The sequence below is a fragment of the Benincasa hispida genome, chromosome 9, assembly GCF_027475165.1.
Source record: "Benincasa hispida cultivar pf3 chromosome 9, pf3_genome.v1.1, whole genome shotgun sequence".
Classification (NCBI taxonomy): Eukaryota; Viridiplantae; Streptophyta; class Magnoliopsida; order Cucurbitales; family Cucurbitaceae; genus Benincasa; species Benincasa hispida.
This window is the reverse complement of record NC_143486.1, coordinates 11,565,610-11,581,374: the sequence shown is the minus strand read 5'-3', so window position 1 is coordinate 11,581,374 and position 15,765 is coordinate 11,565,610. Positions and strand designations below refer to the sequence as shown.

The window sequence follows — 15,765 nt, the reverse complement described above, 5'->3', positions numbered from 1 at the left end:
ATAAAAAATCTTATCAAAATTAATTCTAATAACTTTTATTACGTAATGACTTAGTATTTATATTTTAAATAAATTTGATTCCAATCTCTTTATCAATCTACTTGTTTAAGAAATTTCATTAAATTTAATATTATTTAAGTTCATAGACTAAATCGTTATAAATTATAATTGATCTTGAGAAAAAAGTATTTTTTTTAAAAAAAACTCATTTTTTTTAAACACTTTTTTATAAAAACGGATTAAAATACACTTAAGAAGTTATTTTAAGTGATTGTCAAACACTTCAATTTCTTCCAAAATGACTTATTTTTTAAATTAAACATTTGAAAATATATTTCAAACATAACCTAAATTGTTTCAAATTCAAAAGTAAAGAAACTAAATCATCACCGATTAAAGGTATTTTTTTTTTTAGAATAGGTGATATTATTATACAACAGGGAAATTCCACAGCCCGGGATCAAGGCATCCAAGCAACAAAACACAAGCAAAGACAGGGCAACAAAACCAAAACAAAGCCAACAAGATAAGACCAGAACAAAACCAACACATAAACTCGAACTTGCAAACCACCAAGGAGAAAGCCAAAAGTACCCAAAACCCCACAAACTAAGGACAACAACAAAACAAAGAACAACGTAAAGTTCAAAAAGAAAAAACATCCGTAAACATACTAGATAAGACCAAGAAGGTCAATCCACTAGGAAGCAGCACGAGCACAAACCGTAGAGACCATAAGGTGAACCAGAGCAAACACCGACCTCGGTCGACCTTCATGCAGCCGCTGATTACGCTCCTGCCAGATGTAGCATATGGAAGCACACTAAAAAATATGGAACTACTACGCACCCCTTATCCGATTCCACTCGACACAATCCACTCAATTAAAGATATTTTTGAAACTAAATTATATAGTACCAATTAAATTTGATAGATTGTGGTCATACAACTTCTTTAAAACCTTAGACATCCCTTTAATATGCATTTAAGAACTTACTTTATGAGTTACACACTTTTGCAAGTGGTTGAGATTTGGTTAGTTGGAAGTTGATAGCTTTACCGGTATACATTTCTTTATAACATACTTTTGCCAGCTCAACTCCACGAGGAATTGGATTGGAATTTCAATAAATTCGTTCGATTTTTATCATTTTCATCCATTAATATTCACGTTATTATTAATGTTTCCAAAAACATTTTTTCAACGTCAATGTTTAGTGTTTAAATTTTGGTGTTTATCCTTATGAACTTTTAATTAGGTTTAATAGTCTCTTAAAACCTCGTTTGGTAATCATGTTGTTTTTTGTTTTTAAAAATTAAGCCTATTTTTCCTCTATTTTTTTACAATGATTTGTATTTTTCTTAAATATAATGGTTGAATTCTTAGCTAAATTTCCAAACAAAAACAAATTTTTAAAAGCTACTTCTTTTAGCTTTTAAAATTTGGCTTGATTTTTTAAATCATTAGTAAAAAGTATAACAATGAAGAAAATTGGAGATGAAAGTAGTATCTATAGACTTAATTTTAAAAAATAAAAACAAAAACTAGATGGTTGCCAAACATGTGCTAAACTTTCTGTTTTTTATATAGATGGTTTGTAAATTTTAAAAAATTTGAAAGTTTAGACCCTATTTAGTAATTATTTAGTTTTAAAAAGTTAAAGCTTGTTAACTACTTCTATTGACAAATTTCTACATTTGTTCTCTACTTTCTATTAATGGATCCAAAAAAGTTTCAAATTTTAAATTTTTTTTTAAAATTAAATACTTGTCTTTTTTTTTTTCCTTAATGAAATTTGGCTAGCAATTGTCTTTTACTAAAGATGAAAACTATAATTGAAAATTTTTTAATGAAGAAGCATGAAATTAAAAATAATTATAGGAAAACCAACAAAAATTGAAATTGTTGCCAAATAAAGGGTCTATTTGATAAGCATTTTTTAAAACAAGGGATTCGATGAAAACAAAGTTGTATTTCATGTTTTCATATATATATTTGATAGCAAATTAGATATGAAAATTTAATTTAAATAATTTTTTAAAATATATTTGATAATATATTTATAAATTATAAAACTAATTATATTTACCCATTAAATGATAGATGAAATATAAACTATTACTAATTAATTTATGAACTTATTTTATGTTAAAATGTTTGTATAATTATTATCTTGGAACATCATATAATGTATAATATATTATATAATACGTATTTTAATTTAACAAAAAATAATTGAGCTTATAACATGAAATACTATATTTATTATTGTTTTAGTCTTTTCTAATATAATTATGTATCTTAAATTTTCAAATTCAAAATCTAGATACATTGAAAACAATTTTCGAAAACAAAATTTATGTTTATCAAATACATATTTTCTGAATTCAATTACTCTAGAACATAAAATACAATCTGATTACTTACCAAAACAAACTCTAAGCTTGTAATTTTAAAATTCATGAACTAAAATGAACTTTAAGTTAAAAAGTTAAATTTGTAATTTTACGTTTTTATGTTTAATTTATCAACTACCAAAATAAGTAGCAACTCCTACTTCGACCAAAATTCTCATATATATATATATTCGAAGGTGGTTTTTGCAAAAAAAACGAATTGTTTATTTATGTTATAATGTCGAGATAAATTGTATTTTCAAATCATTCCTAATCTTCCATATTTCTTAATATCTATGTCTATCTCTAAGCATGGTTTAGTGAATAAGATAATAATTACTATCCATGTCACTTAACCTTCACAATTTTAAACTAAAAACAAAAGACCATCAATTTATTACATCAATTAATCCAAAGAGAAACTTGGTTCACCAAAATGATCAAAGCTAAACATTGTTAATCATCAAAATTCAAGACTCGAGAGAATTTACAAACACATCTCATCAACTAGTCTTGCATCAATCTATGCTAAGTCAGAACATTGAAAGGAAGATAGTTCAGAGATTGAACTGCAAAAGAGAGCTGAAAAGCAACCATATATGATCATACTGAGCAACACAGCTTTGAATCTATGGAAGCCAGACATATGCAAAATGCTTGATAACCTGTCAATGGATATCTGCAAGAAGGCCAAAACTTTCACTTTATCATAATTCACATCAAGATCAGATCCCAATTAGAAAATTGAAAGGGAAAACCAGGAGCCAAATACAATAACTGTAGTTTCAAAAACCAAATATATTCAGGTTGGTTCGGTTTCGATCGATGTATTAGGATTTCATTGAACTTCGATACGATTGTTAATTCGGATTGGTTGGATTAAATTTCAAGAGAATACAGATCAGCTTACCTATAATCCATCACATACTTAGACTTCCCAATCCTTCCAAGTTGGAGAATCGTTTGTTTGCCGTTTTCCTATGCCAAAAAACCAACTCGAAACTCAGCCTCTTCTTACAAATGAAAATCAGATCACTTTCTTTCTATCATATTTGATCCCAAAGTACTCTAAAAAATGTGGATTTGTACCTCTAAAGTCAACTGAAAATTTTTCACAGAGGTTTGGATCATAAGACCTGAAACCGCCCTTCCTCTGTCTCTAAAGTCCAACTCATATTGCTTAGAAATCTGAAGAAGTCAAAAGCAATAAAACAATGAGGAATGCAGAGCAGTTCCAAGTTTTCATTGAAGAGTTTTTTTCAATGGCAAGTTTCTAATTCACCTTGTTGTATTGGGGAACCTTAGAAACAAGCTGGTGAACTTTGGCCTTTTCTTCCTCCCACTCCCTTGGCAGCCCTGCTATGTGCTGCACCTGCTGAAGCAAACCACCAGTAAATTAAAGGGTTCGGGAAAAGATGCGACAAATGTCGAGATATATTGAAATTTAACATCAAACTACTTTGATACACTTGTATACTTAATGATTTTTTATATTTTGTCGATGTTTATCAAGAATGTCATCAATGTGAAAAGTATCAAAACGTCTCGTGGGTGGTGCAAACTTTCTGATAGGAATGGTATTAGAGGGATATTAAGGGTATATTAGTGATTAGTTAGAGGATTTGTTTGACTTGTTAGTTATAAATAGAGTGAGTAGAGAAGGAGGAAGATAAGCAAGTTTGGGTGAGTGGATTAGGGCTTGAGAATGATCTCAAGAGATTGGGAGGGCCTAAGTACCTCAAATTACTTGGTTTATCTTATAATTTGGTTGCCAATTATATCTCAATATGTTTGGGTTCTATCACTTTCACAACATCTCGTAGAAATTAGAAAGAATATCAAATGTTCTAAAGCACCTGATTGGTGTTTTTCAGCTGCATTGATTGATGCTTGGGGATGAAAGCTTTCATGCTTCTATGGCTGCCTGTCCAAGTGGTTATTGTAGGCATGAATCTGTAGAAAACAAAGCTAAATCAATGACACTAAAAGAGTGACATGGAGGGAGAAAAGAGGGAGACAGTCGGAGGGACGGGATGAAGGCTTACGTTACAGCAGCCAGAAGCGATCTCGGCTTGCTCGGGATCGGTTTCAGACGGCTCCCCTGAGAACAAACATGAAGAGAAAATTATGTCACAATCATAGGTACTACTCTGCAAACTCTAAGTTTAACACAATTTAACATTCCATTAAAACCTGATCCCATATATGATATTTTGAACCAACAAGGTTTGTAGTCATGGATCCAACAAAACTATCATCTGCATTGCACAATATCCCCCTTGTACTCTGAGCTATTTTATACTCTGACCTCCCGTTCCGTCGTCGATGACGGGCCACTGCCAACTTCCGGTCCTGCCGTCCTTTCCCTTCCTGATAAAGTTTAAAATGCAAAAAAACATAGATTGAAGATCAACAAGGGAATCCTCTACTAAGTTACAGGATTTGGGAGATTATAGTGTTGTGTTTTCCTTGAAGAGTTGAATAGGCCTAAGTTTCTCACAATACACACTTGGGTTAAAGAAAGTTAATCAAAATAAGGTGGTCAGAGAATGTAAATCATTAAGAACAGAACACCTGTTATATCATCCAAAGAATCTGAAAGCCACAAACTTACATTTGTGTATAGAGAATAGAAGGCTCCACCATGAAGCCCATCTGGTGATTTTTCCTTCACAATGACACAAGTACATCTCCCCACATCCACAGGCAATGGCCTACACAACAATGACCTGAAAAGAGAAAAAGATCACTTACAAAATCACTCCCAAAATCCTTAAAAAGCTAAAAATAACATTAATGGAAGCAATGTCCTCTTCTTCCTAATACTATGTCAAACTAATTCTAATACATTTAGGCTTTCTTGACATTTTTTTTTCGAGAATTGTGCTTGTATTCTCACTATTTTTTTGCAATATTAAAGATTTAAATTTTTAATCAAATTTCGTTAAAAAAAAAAAAAAAAAAAAAAAACTCGCTTCAGAAAAAGATTTCTTTTAGTTCCAAAACTTGATTTCAATTTTGAAAACATCCTAAAAATAGATAACATAACCAAGAAACTCTAGTGAAATTGGACCGTTGGTGTTTATTATAATAGATAAGGAAATAGTGGGTTTCCTTCCTTTCTATGATTACTTCTTAAAGAGTGAGGCATCTATACACCCAGCTCTTTTTATTTTCATCAATGTTTTTGTTAACTTAAACAGTTTACCCTTTTAAAAACAAAAACAAGTGCATATATAACCGAAGTAAAAACCATAAATAAAAATATGAGAAAACCATAAATAAAAATTTGAGAAAACAATAAAGAAAAATTTAAGGAAACCATAAAAAAAAATTTGAGACCCAACAAACCTAAATTTGAAAAAAAAAAAAAACGAAAACTAAAAACGAAATCATTAAAATGGTTACGGGAGCCTTAAAACTCAAATATGGTAAAGAGTAAGCACCATTTTTCTAAAACAGAAAAACAAAAAACAACTTTTATCATCAATAAATGAATAAATGGGGTTGAAGTTCTAATATCCACCTGTTTGGCAAAGTGGACCATGAGGAAGCTGGGGCAGCTTCCGAATCCGAAAAATCCCAAATCTTCAATGAACTTGAATGTTCAGAATCAGTGGCATCCCACAATCTAGAGGCAAAAACCTTATCGGGCTCGTTCATTTGCATACAGAGATGAAGTGAAGAAGGCTTCAAAGCCTTTCCAGTCGAAAATGACTTAAAATCCCCAAATTTCTGCTTCGAATTAGCACAGAACTCATTAATGGGAATCGCATTTTCTTTGTCGCAACACTCTGCATTTTCATCTCTCTGTTTATCCTTCGTATTAGGTATCAAGTTCTCTTTACCTTGCCGGAATCCGCCGCCGTCGCTGCAGCTACGGTTGTGCCGGAGGTCAATGAGGGGATTCAAATACAGAGAGTTGTAGGAAGATTGGCGAGGTATAATCGCTTTCTTGTCGCCAATCATCGTTTTGATTGTTGAAGTTTTGAGACAAAAACAGGGGAAGAGTTAAGAAAATGTAAAAATGGAGAAGGTATTTTATGGTCAAGTCTCTATCTCTGGGATTCATAAGCTTTTAATATATATATATATATATATAAAGGAAGAGAGAGATACCATTTCAAAATCATCTCAAGGTCTATTCTTCATTTATTTATTTATTTCCATTTTCAAACTTTCAAATTCATTAAACAATATTCAAATTATCCATTTTGAAATTTTATAATGGTTTTAATTTATATTTAATCTACAAAATTTAGAGATAATTATTTTAGTTAATCTTAGTATAACTCAACTGACATAAACTTTTACTATCAATCTCAACGTTTAAAGGCTTGTTTTATAACATATGTGAAGTGAGAGAATCAAATATCTAACTTCGAAGTTGATATACAAAAGCTACATTAGTTCAACTAAGCTCATTTTGACTTGAGATCCGAGACTTGTGAAATAAAATAATAATACATCATCTAATGATATACCAAGTACTGAATGAAAATTGATATCTCATTAATTCAAGTAATAATAATGTTCAAATTTTAACCGTTCATCGATCAAAATAAAACAAATGGTTTAAATACTATCTGAACATTGTACTTTGAAAGTATTCATATTGATCTCTATACTTCCAACTTTGAAATACTTTAGTATTTAAAATTTTCAAAATGTCAATTTTAGTTTATGTACTTCAATATCATTTTGCAATGACCAAAATGATTAATTATTAAAACGTAGTTGGAAAACATTGAAATCAAAACGAATACGTTAAAAGTTCAGATATCAAAATATTATTTAAATTAAAAGTAAATTTATAAGTGTGTATATATATAATTTGAATAAGAGGAAGTATTTGAATTTGAAATGGGGCATTGGAAAAAGTGGAGGGTTTGGATTTTGTGTGGATGGTTTTTTTGTTTTGTTTTGTTTGAGTGAGGAACCAACGGTAACCTTAGAAAACAAAAAGAAAAACAAAGTAAAAGTATGGAATAGTGGGATTTTATGGAAAAAGTAAGGGAAAAGGCGGGAAGTGGCCTTTTTTTGAAAATGGGACATTTCTTTTCTTTAGTATTGGACCACACTGTACTTTATCTTCCTTCATTGTTTCAAAATCCAATTCTTTTTAAATTAAAAAAATAAATAAAATACCATTTTGATCCGATTTCATTTTATTTTAGTCTATATATTTTTCACTTCTTCTTAATTTAATCGATGTATTTTCAATAAATTTTAAATTTAGTTATTAAAAAAATATAAAAATGATTAAATGATAATGATAATTTTTTTAAAAAAATAAAGATATCGTGTGAATGTATATTTTCAGAATTTTATAAAGGGAATGCGAATAGAAGCTAAATTGTTTTGAAAAAAATAACAATAAACTAACCATAGAGACTAGTTTTAAGATTTATTGAAAGTACAAAATATAAAATTGGACATTTGAAGGTATAAGAATCAAAATAGTATTTTAACTTAGAAAGTAAAACATTATAGAGTTCGAGAATTGAGCATTGAACTTTTAGAAGGCTAATAAGTGTCTTATCCACTCAGATATACTTGAATTAATTTTCATTTCAAAATTCTAACTAATCTAAACGATTGAATAATGTTGGGATTGACAATAGTAATAGAAGTCTTTCATCTTCATGAATCGATAGAAGTCTTTATCTTCAATAACTTTTTTAGTTCAACAAATATGATGGAAAACAAATATGATGGGTGGAAATGGAATGTTTAAGGTGAGTATAGTTGTGTTGATTATTAAAGTTGTGTTCGTTTTGAATCATCTTCATCATGAGCTTAGGATTAACTATGAAATTAATACCTTAATTTATGTTAAATGTCTAATAATAGGCCAAAATGAGGATAGCTGAATTGATATACGAGAGTTTTATTGACCGTAAGGTATGTGATTCCAATCCCCTACCTCTATTGTATTTGAAAAAAAAAAGTACAATAAAATTTAATGATTTGTGAGTAAATTACAACTTTAATCCTTAAATTCTTTTAAGTTCTGGGTTATGAACTTTTAGCTTTATACATAATAGGCTTATGAAAATTTAAAAGTATCAAGTAGGTTCATAAACTTCAAATTGTGTCTGATTGGTCAATGAAGTTTAAAGGTATCTAACAAGTCGTTTAGACCCCATTTGATAACCATTTGATTTTTTATTTTTGAAAAGTAAGCTTATACACACTACTTATTATACCTATGAATTTTTTTTTTTGTCATGTTATTTACTTTTCATAAATGGTTTCAAAACCAAGCAAGATTTGAAAACTATATATATGACAAATTCATGGGGTGCTAAGATCCAAAGTCGAGAGAGAAACAACCTAGATTGTACACTAAGGTCCCTAAGCAATCACTTGATGAAAAAGGGATCGAGCGATAACAACTAGGAGGTGGCTTGGAAACAGCCATCCTATAAAGAAAGCATAATAACTCACTCATCTAGTCCCATGACATTGAAAATGTATTAGGGCTCAAGTGATACATCGAAGCGACAAGACCTTGAAAGCAGTTTTTTTAAGTGTCAATAGTGGGACATTCTGTCAATCGAGAAAGGTCTTCTGTGACAACATCTAGAGATATCAAAAGTGAGAATGCTATTGATAGTTTTAGAAAAACTTGTTTTTATTTCTAAAAATTGGCTAAGAATTAAAATGTTTTCTTTAAAAATATAGAAGACCATTACAAGAAATCGTGAGAAAACATTAAAAAAAAAAAAAATAATAACCAAAGTCTCGTTTGGTAACCATTTAGTTTTTGAAAATTAAACTTATAAGTACCCTTAGCACCTTTCAACTTCTTACTTTGTTCTATACTTTTTACCAATATTTTTAAAAATCAAGTGAACTTTTTAAAACTTTAAAAAATAGTTTTTAAATTTTTGTTTTTGTTTTTGAAATATCTGAGTATTCAACTTTTTTTACTTAAGAAATATGTAAAACATTGTAAGAAATTGAAAGGAAATATACTTAATTTTTTTAAAAAAAAACAAAAAATAAAATGGTTACCAAACAGAACCTAAATAATTATCATACGACAGTGTCTTAAAACTTTTAATTCCGTATTTAATAGGTTCACAAAGTTGAAAAGAATATCGGATGAATCCCTAGACTTTTAATTTTTTATATTATATAAATATTCAACCTTTTTTCAAAATTTGAAAGTCTATTAAACAAACTCACTAAGACAGCTTTTTCAAGTTTATGTTTATAAGGGTTGTTAAAGTTATAAAATGCCAGATTTAAAGAGGCTTATTGTACAACATGTTTATTTAGCTGGACAAATTTATACTCAAATAAGAAAAATATTTGAGTGCATCCTAATATACATCTATCTTTATGCAACCCAGTGTCAAATCACAAATTATCACGTAAAATTTTTTTTGTTTCTCAAAGAAAGTTCTAATATATATTTTATTTTTAGACTGAGAGTGATGGATAAAAATGGGTCACAACCTATGCTACAACAAACTATTACACCTCAAAATAGTGCATTAAGTTTGAAGTTGACTAGGCATAGGTGTTTAGGAGTGGTTCTACCCACTAACTTCTTAAATTGGTGTAAACAATTTAACTTTAATAGTAGACACAATTGAAGTTTGTCAAGAAACTTCATATTCTCCTCTATCTATACTTTTTACATTTATTGAGTAATTTTATCTTACCTTCTTAATCTATTTTTTTACATTTATCGAGAATCTCTATCTTACAACTCTACACCCCAAACACAAACTTACTAAGTCCAACGAATTAACTCTAAATTTATAAAGAGAAATTGTGTTTTATGGCCAAAACACAATATCCAATTGAAAACATAGCCGGTTTTTCATTTTCATGATTTATGAAAAAAAATCATTGGTGTGGGGTCATCTCTTACTTGCTTTTCCAAACATTCCCCCACAGTTCTCACGACTTCTTCCACAATTCTAGCAATATCTCCCCCCAAAAATTGTTTATTTTATGCGTTTTTTCAACTAACTACCCAACGAGATTTTTGTGGATATAGTTTCTACTTTTTAGTTATAATTTATAATTTAATAAAGAATAAAGGGTTGGTTTACTTGCCATCGATTCTGCCTTCTACTAACCTGCAATCACCGAGACAACACAACAGCGGAAAAAGATATTTCCTCCCTTCTATCATTTGGTCTGCCTTCGACTTACCTACAATCACCAGGACAACATAGTAGCGAAGAAAGGTATTTCCTCTCTTCTGTCATTTGGTCTACCTTCGGCTTGCCTACAATCGCGGAGACAACACACCAGTGAGAAAGGTATTTCCTCCCTACTATCATTTGGTTTGTTTCCCTTTTGTCATGGAGTCTTTTGAATTTGATGTTGCTTTCGTTATACTGGTGTATTTTCTGAGCTTTTTCCCTTCTACTGGTGTACTTTCTGAACATAAAGTATTTATTTGTGTACTCTTATCTTCAATCCTAGATATTTATTTAATGTTATCACATCGTAATTATAGTTTTTTTTGTTGGGTTTTATATCCTACAACTCGTGGTTTGTAAACAATAAACTTGTTCTATTATTAATAAAAATGTTATTGAGGTTTATTCAATAAAGTTGTTATTGAATGTATAAATTGCTCATTTCGTTTTAGAAAGAACCTAAATCCAATACACTAAGATCCATGGTTTTTAAATGAGTACTTGGACTTTATGTGGAGACATAAGGGTAGTTCAAATTCGAGTAGATAGCCAAAACTGTTGGGATTGGTGTCCTAATTCTCCCAGAGTCTCGTAGTTTGTAATATTTACACATTATTATGAATAAAATAAGAGTTGTTTTATCTGGCATTTACTCATATCTAATAAACAAAGCTCCATGGTTATCGTCTGTAAACTTAAGCATGTATATGAGATATATAAGTGGATCATGCCTTAAGTGATAACCTAAATAGGTTTGTTGTATAAGGATTAAGGAGAGATTCCTGATCCTTGTGACATTACGGATACGGACCGCTTTTGTAAAGGTTTGCAAATATTGTGAACTATTACATATGGTAGATCCTGACCATTCATATGGAGACATGCGAGCGGAGGTGTCCTATATAAAGAGTTTGTATAAGATCGGACTACGAGATGATTCGTCTCTGTGTTGATACTGGAGACTTACATCTCACCTAAACGACCATAGGTGACATGACCTCAATCTTGAGTGTTTTGGGAACTCCTACCTTTGAGAGCGGTCGTTTGATTAGTATGGGTGAAAGTGGCTAGATTGCCAACTCAACATGCCTACCTTTTTGGGGACTTGTCTGATTTGGGAGCTGAGAACTCAATTACACAAGATGAAATTCACTCCTTCCCCAAAGCAGGGGTAAGTAGATAGATTGCTCCCTTAAGGGTTGATTCCGGGTCTTGAACATAGTGGCCACTACTTCTCTTTGGAAGAGAGGACTCGGTATAATAGGACTATGACTTATGTTCATTAGAGGGATCAATGGTACTTAAGAAGTTAAATGTAACTACAGAGGCATAACAGTTATTGGCTCAGCTGTACTTACGGGCGATCTATGAAAGGTAATCGCACTGTTGATTGGTTGATATGGACACATAATATATCTGTAGTAAGGAGAGTTCAGCTGTCGGTCTTTAGTGGAGTGCCTGACAGTTAACAGATGGTGGATCCCGTGACTAAAGAGTTTAGTCAGTTATTCACGTATCGTTGGAGCTTCGAGCTACAGGTCCATAAGGTCCCCTTAGTAGCTCAATGGATTCAAGTTAAGGATCAATTCTTGGTGTTGATTTGAAATGTTCAAATTGACAAGAGGTAATTCGATTACTGGTAGTTTCATGGTAACCATGAGATAAAAGAAAAAAAATGTTTTCCTAAATTTAGAAGTTGATGATTCAGAGTTGCTATTCTCGGAAAGTTCTCAAGTGGCTATCAAGTAAATGAGATTTACTAAACGACAGCTGAAGAGAGACTAGACAATCATGGAGTGTTTTTATACGATAGTCACTCAGTTGGTCGATTAGTTAAACGATTGCATAGCTTCTGTTAAACGATCGGGCATTGTCTATTGACCATCTCCCACTTGCTCAATCATTTACACATTTGTTCTTCCTCTGGTCTCTTCCTCTAACCAAGCCCACACTTCTGGATTTTCACACCGAGAATACCAAGGTAACCATTGTAGTGGTGTCGTACTCAACTCGACATTATCGAGGTTTCTGGAGGCCGTTCGTTAAGTTCGCGTTGTTCGTGTGTGGTTACCGATTGTTCGTGATCTTGGAGATCGCTGAGTTCGAGCATTCGTGTGTTGCAGTATTGGAATTTGTTCGAGCATTCGGGTTTGTAGTCTTGCTGGTTGTTCGAGCGCGTGATCAAGTGTGTTGAAGATGAGTCTTCAAAGGTATGTGAATTTTTCCCTTGATCTTATAGAAAAACATGCTGTAATTTCGTTGTATGCATAACCTGTATGTTTTCGTTTCTTGATTGTAATTGTTAATGTTCATATATGAGTGGAATTTGGAACGATCATTCTGCTACTCATGAAAATCCTCATGTCCGATTTCCTTCAATGGTCTATAGTATATGGATAAGGCTGAATACCTTATTTGGGGGACATTATCGATGCGACCCACTTGGTATTTTGTACAAGTGATGTGATCCTAAATCGTTCATATGGAGACATGGGAGTGGGAGCGTCCTGTGCAAAGAGTTTGTAAAAGATCGAACCAAGAAATAAGTCATCGAACCAAGAAATAAGTCATTCTTACTTTATAATGCTACTTACTATTTACGACAGACTATTTCAAATCGATGACCCAGGTAACTTGACCTTAATCTTGAGTTTCGATTATAGGTCTTCACTCTTACCCGTTTTTAGGGATAGTAGAAAGGTTGTTCCCTTAAGTGTTGACTCTGGGTCTTGAACAAAGGGTCCACCTTCTCATTGACCTGAGAAGACTCGGTTTGGTGATTGAATCATAAACCAATTGCTCATTAGAGATCAGTGGGACTTAAGGAGCAAGATGTAATCTCAGGAGTAAAATAGTTTTCGACCCAGCCATTATTATGAACAACTTATAAAGGGTTGACTTACTGATTATGGTTATATCGAGTGGATAGAAATATATCTATGGTGAAGATAGTGCAACTAATGGGCTTTAGTGGAGTGACCCGGTAGTTAAGGAATGTTGGTTACTTAGGTTAAAGAGTTTAGTCGGTTAATATCGGATCGTTGGAGCCCATGATCTGTACTAGCTCATAAACAGACTAAACCTTAGAATAGTGTGATGAGATAATTTGAAACGTTCAAATTCGAATTACGGGAATTGTTAATTATATGCGATGTAATTAAACGTTTAATTATCGAATTAAACGAAATTGGAGAATTGGATCATATTTAAATATGATTTAAATATTAATTACATGAATAGAGTTTCATGTTTGGGATAGATGTTAGATTAATTTATATTTGATATTAAATTAATTAATTAATTAAATTGTTTAACTAATTATTTAGAATTAATTTAAAATTAATTATTAGAGTTAATTTTGTTTAAAATTAATTAAATATTAATTATTGAATTAATATTATATTTCATTTTTAAAATTTAAAATTTATTAAAATTGATTTTTGGAATTACATAAAATGAATTTGTTAATTAGAAAATGGAATTAGTGGGAATGTCCCACAAATTCCACTTTCTTTAATACCTAATTCCTCACCATTTTAAGTAGTTTTAGTGTCAATTTGCTATGCATTTTGTGTGAGCATGTTAAACTTCATTAAATAGAAGTTAGTTCAGCTGAGATTGGGTTCATGCAAAAGTTGAATTTTGATGAAGAAATTGTTTCTCATCTCTTAGACACCAAACTAGAAAATTCTCTAGATTTTTCCCAAAAAACTCTTCTCATTTTGGATCCCACCATCCAATCTAAGGTCTTAGAGAATGGTAGGAAAGATCAAGTGATGGTCTACTAGCCATTGGAGAAGAAATTCATGTAGAGAGTTGCTAATTTGTGAAGGATTCTTCAAAGGTATGAATTTCAGAAACCCTATCTCTTTAATATGAACATGCTCGTTTGATTGCTAAAATTAATGAAATTAGAGTGCTTAAGATCCAAATTGCTTCCGCTTGTTGATTGTCAACACCAACAACTGATATTAGAGTATGATTTAAGCACTCAATTCATGGTAATTTTAGCTTGGTGGGTGTTTTTCATAAGTTGTATGAAAGTGAGTGTTGATATGGATAATTTCAGTTTTGGCATTAGATTTCTCTCCAATTCAGTGATAATTATTGTAATTGGCTATTTCTCTTCCCTAATCAGTCGGTTGCGATTGTTTGCCAATAAAATGGGATTTTCAAATGTGTCGTCTTCATTGTTATTCACTATTCTTGGCACTTCCAGATGATTTTGCTGTTCTGCCATCCTTCAAGCTCTATTTTGTCGTCTTCTTCTATTAGCTTTCTATCTTTGGCAAAAAGTTCTCTCAATTTCTATGTCACATGCAAGCTCAGGCGTGGACCCTTTGTTCATAGAACGTTTGTACATTTCTCGCTGTCAAGGAATAATACACCAGCAATCGAGGTCTGCAAAGATCAATAAGAGTAGTCTTAGCACACTTAGTTACCGCAATCCCCGACAACGATGCAAAAAACTTGATGCGTTCGTACCATGCAATGAGATGAATAACGATTATGAGGTTTTAACGCTTTGTTTTTCTTGGTAGGACCCAAGTGTAAGTCCAATCAGGATCCTAGTAAGCCCAGGGTCGAACTCAGAGATTGCTTACAAGTGTGCGATGAAACTAATACTCTAATCTTAATGCAAATGAAATGTTCACTCAAATGGTTGATTTTTGGTATTATTCTAACTTTAAATTTTATGCGATGAGGGTTGTGCTTTAAGTGAAACGGTGTGCGTGGTGGTTGTTGGATACTGATATACGATGATAAGGTTAAGAAGAATTTTCATGAACACTTCCTAAGCAACTATATGAGTCATGGATTCAAGCAATACACTTAATATTATGACCAATACTTTTCAGTGTATCTAGCCATACTACCCTATCTCTAAGCTGCATGCGATGAGTGCAATATGTAAAAGATGTACTTATTTCTAAGGAGCATCTCCTCTTGTTTTATGAGTTCTAAGCCCAAGTTTTTTCAAACCTAGATTCAATTTACTTAGAATATTCTTTCAAATTATTCAAGTGACACAAGTAGGCATACATAAAACAAGTTGATCGCACAATTCTTTTCTTACTTAGATCATGTTGGTTATATGCTTCTCAACCCATAAAGTAATTTAGTTACTCATGATAATGATGGAGAAAATGAACAAAGGATGGAATAAATATGTATTCATATTGCAGAATTTGAATTTCTC

At 31.5% G+C, this 15,765-nt stretch overlaps 1 protein-coding gene across 2 annotated transcripts; it reads right to left on the bottom strand.

Annotated features, from left to right (window-relative positions):
- Nucleotides 1-2,834: 2,834 nt before the first annotated feature.
- Nucleotides 2,835-6,469, bottom strand: TLP8 (tubby like protein 8). Of its 2 annotated transcripts, none has more exons than XM_039043493.2 (9): nucleotides 5,924-6,469; nucleotides 5,012-5,126; nucleotides 4,591-4,767; nucleotides 4,443-4,498; nucleotides 4,254-4,350; nucleotides 3,680-3,769; nucleotides 3,487-3,585; nucleotides 3,308-3,375; nucleotides 2,835-3,076 (listed from the first exon to the last, which is right to left on the bottom strand). In XM_039043493.2, the coding sequence occupies exons 1-9, from the start codon at nucleotides 6,364-6,366 to the stop codon at nucleotides 3,001-3,003; spliced, it is 1,221 nt and encodes a 406-aa protein (XP_038899421.1). In that variant the 5' UTR covers nucleotides 6,367-6,469; the 3' UTR covers nucleotides 2,835-3,000. The 2 variants fall into 2 exon arrangements, with proteins under 2 accessions (XP_038899421.1, XP_038899420.1); XM_039043492.2 differs by having other exon boundaries at nucleotides 3,680-3,772; nucleotides 5,924-6,462.
- Between the last annotated feature and the right edge of the window lie 9,296 nt (nucleotides 6,470-15,765).

Coding starts and splice junctions, on each gene's coding strand:
- TLP8 (XM_039043492.2), bottom strand. CDS start 6,366: ATGATTGGCGACAAGAAAGCGATTATACCTCGCCAATCTTCCTACAAC. Junction 3,773..4,253: donor AGCTGAAAAACACCAATCAG/GTGCTTTAGAAC, acceptor GGTTTGCTTCAG/CAGGTGCAGCACATAGCAGG. Junction 3,586..3,679: donor AGGTTCCCCAATACAACAAG/GTGAATTAGAAA, acceptor TGACTTCTTCAG/ATTTCTAAGCAATATGAGTT.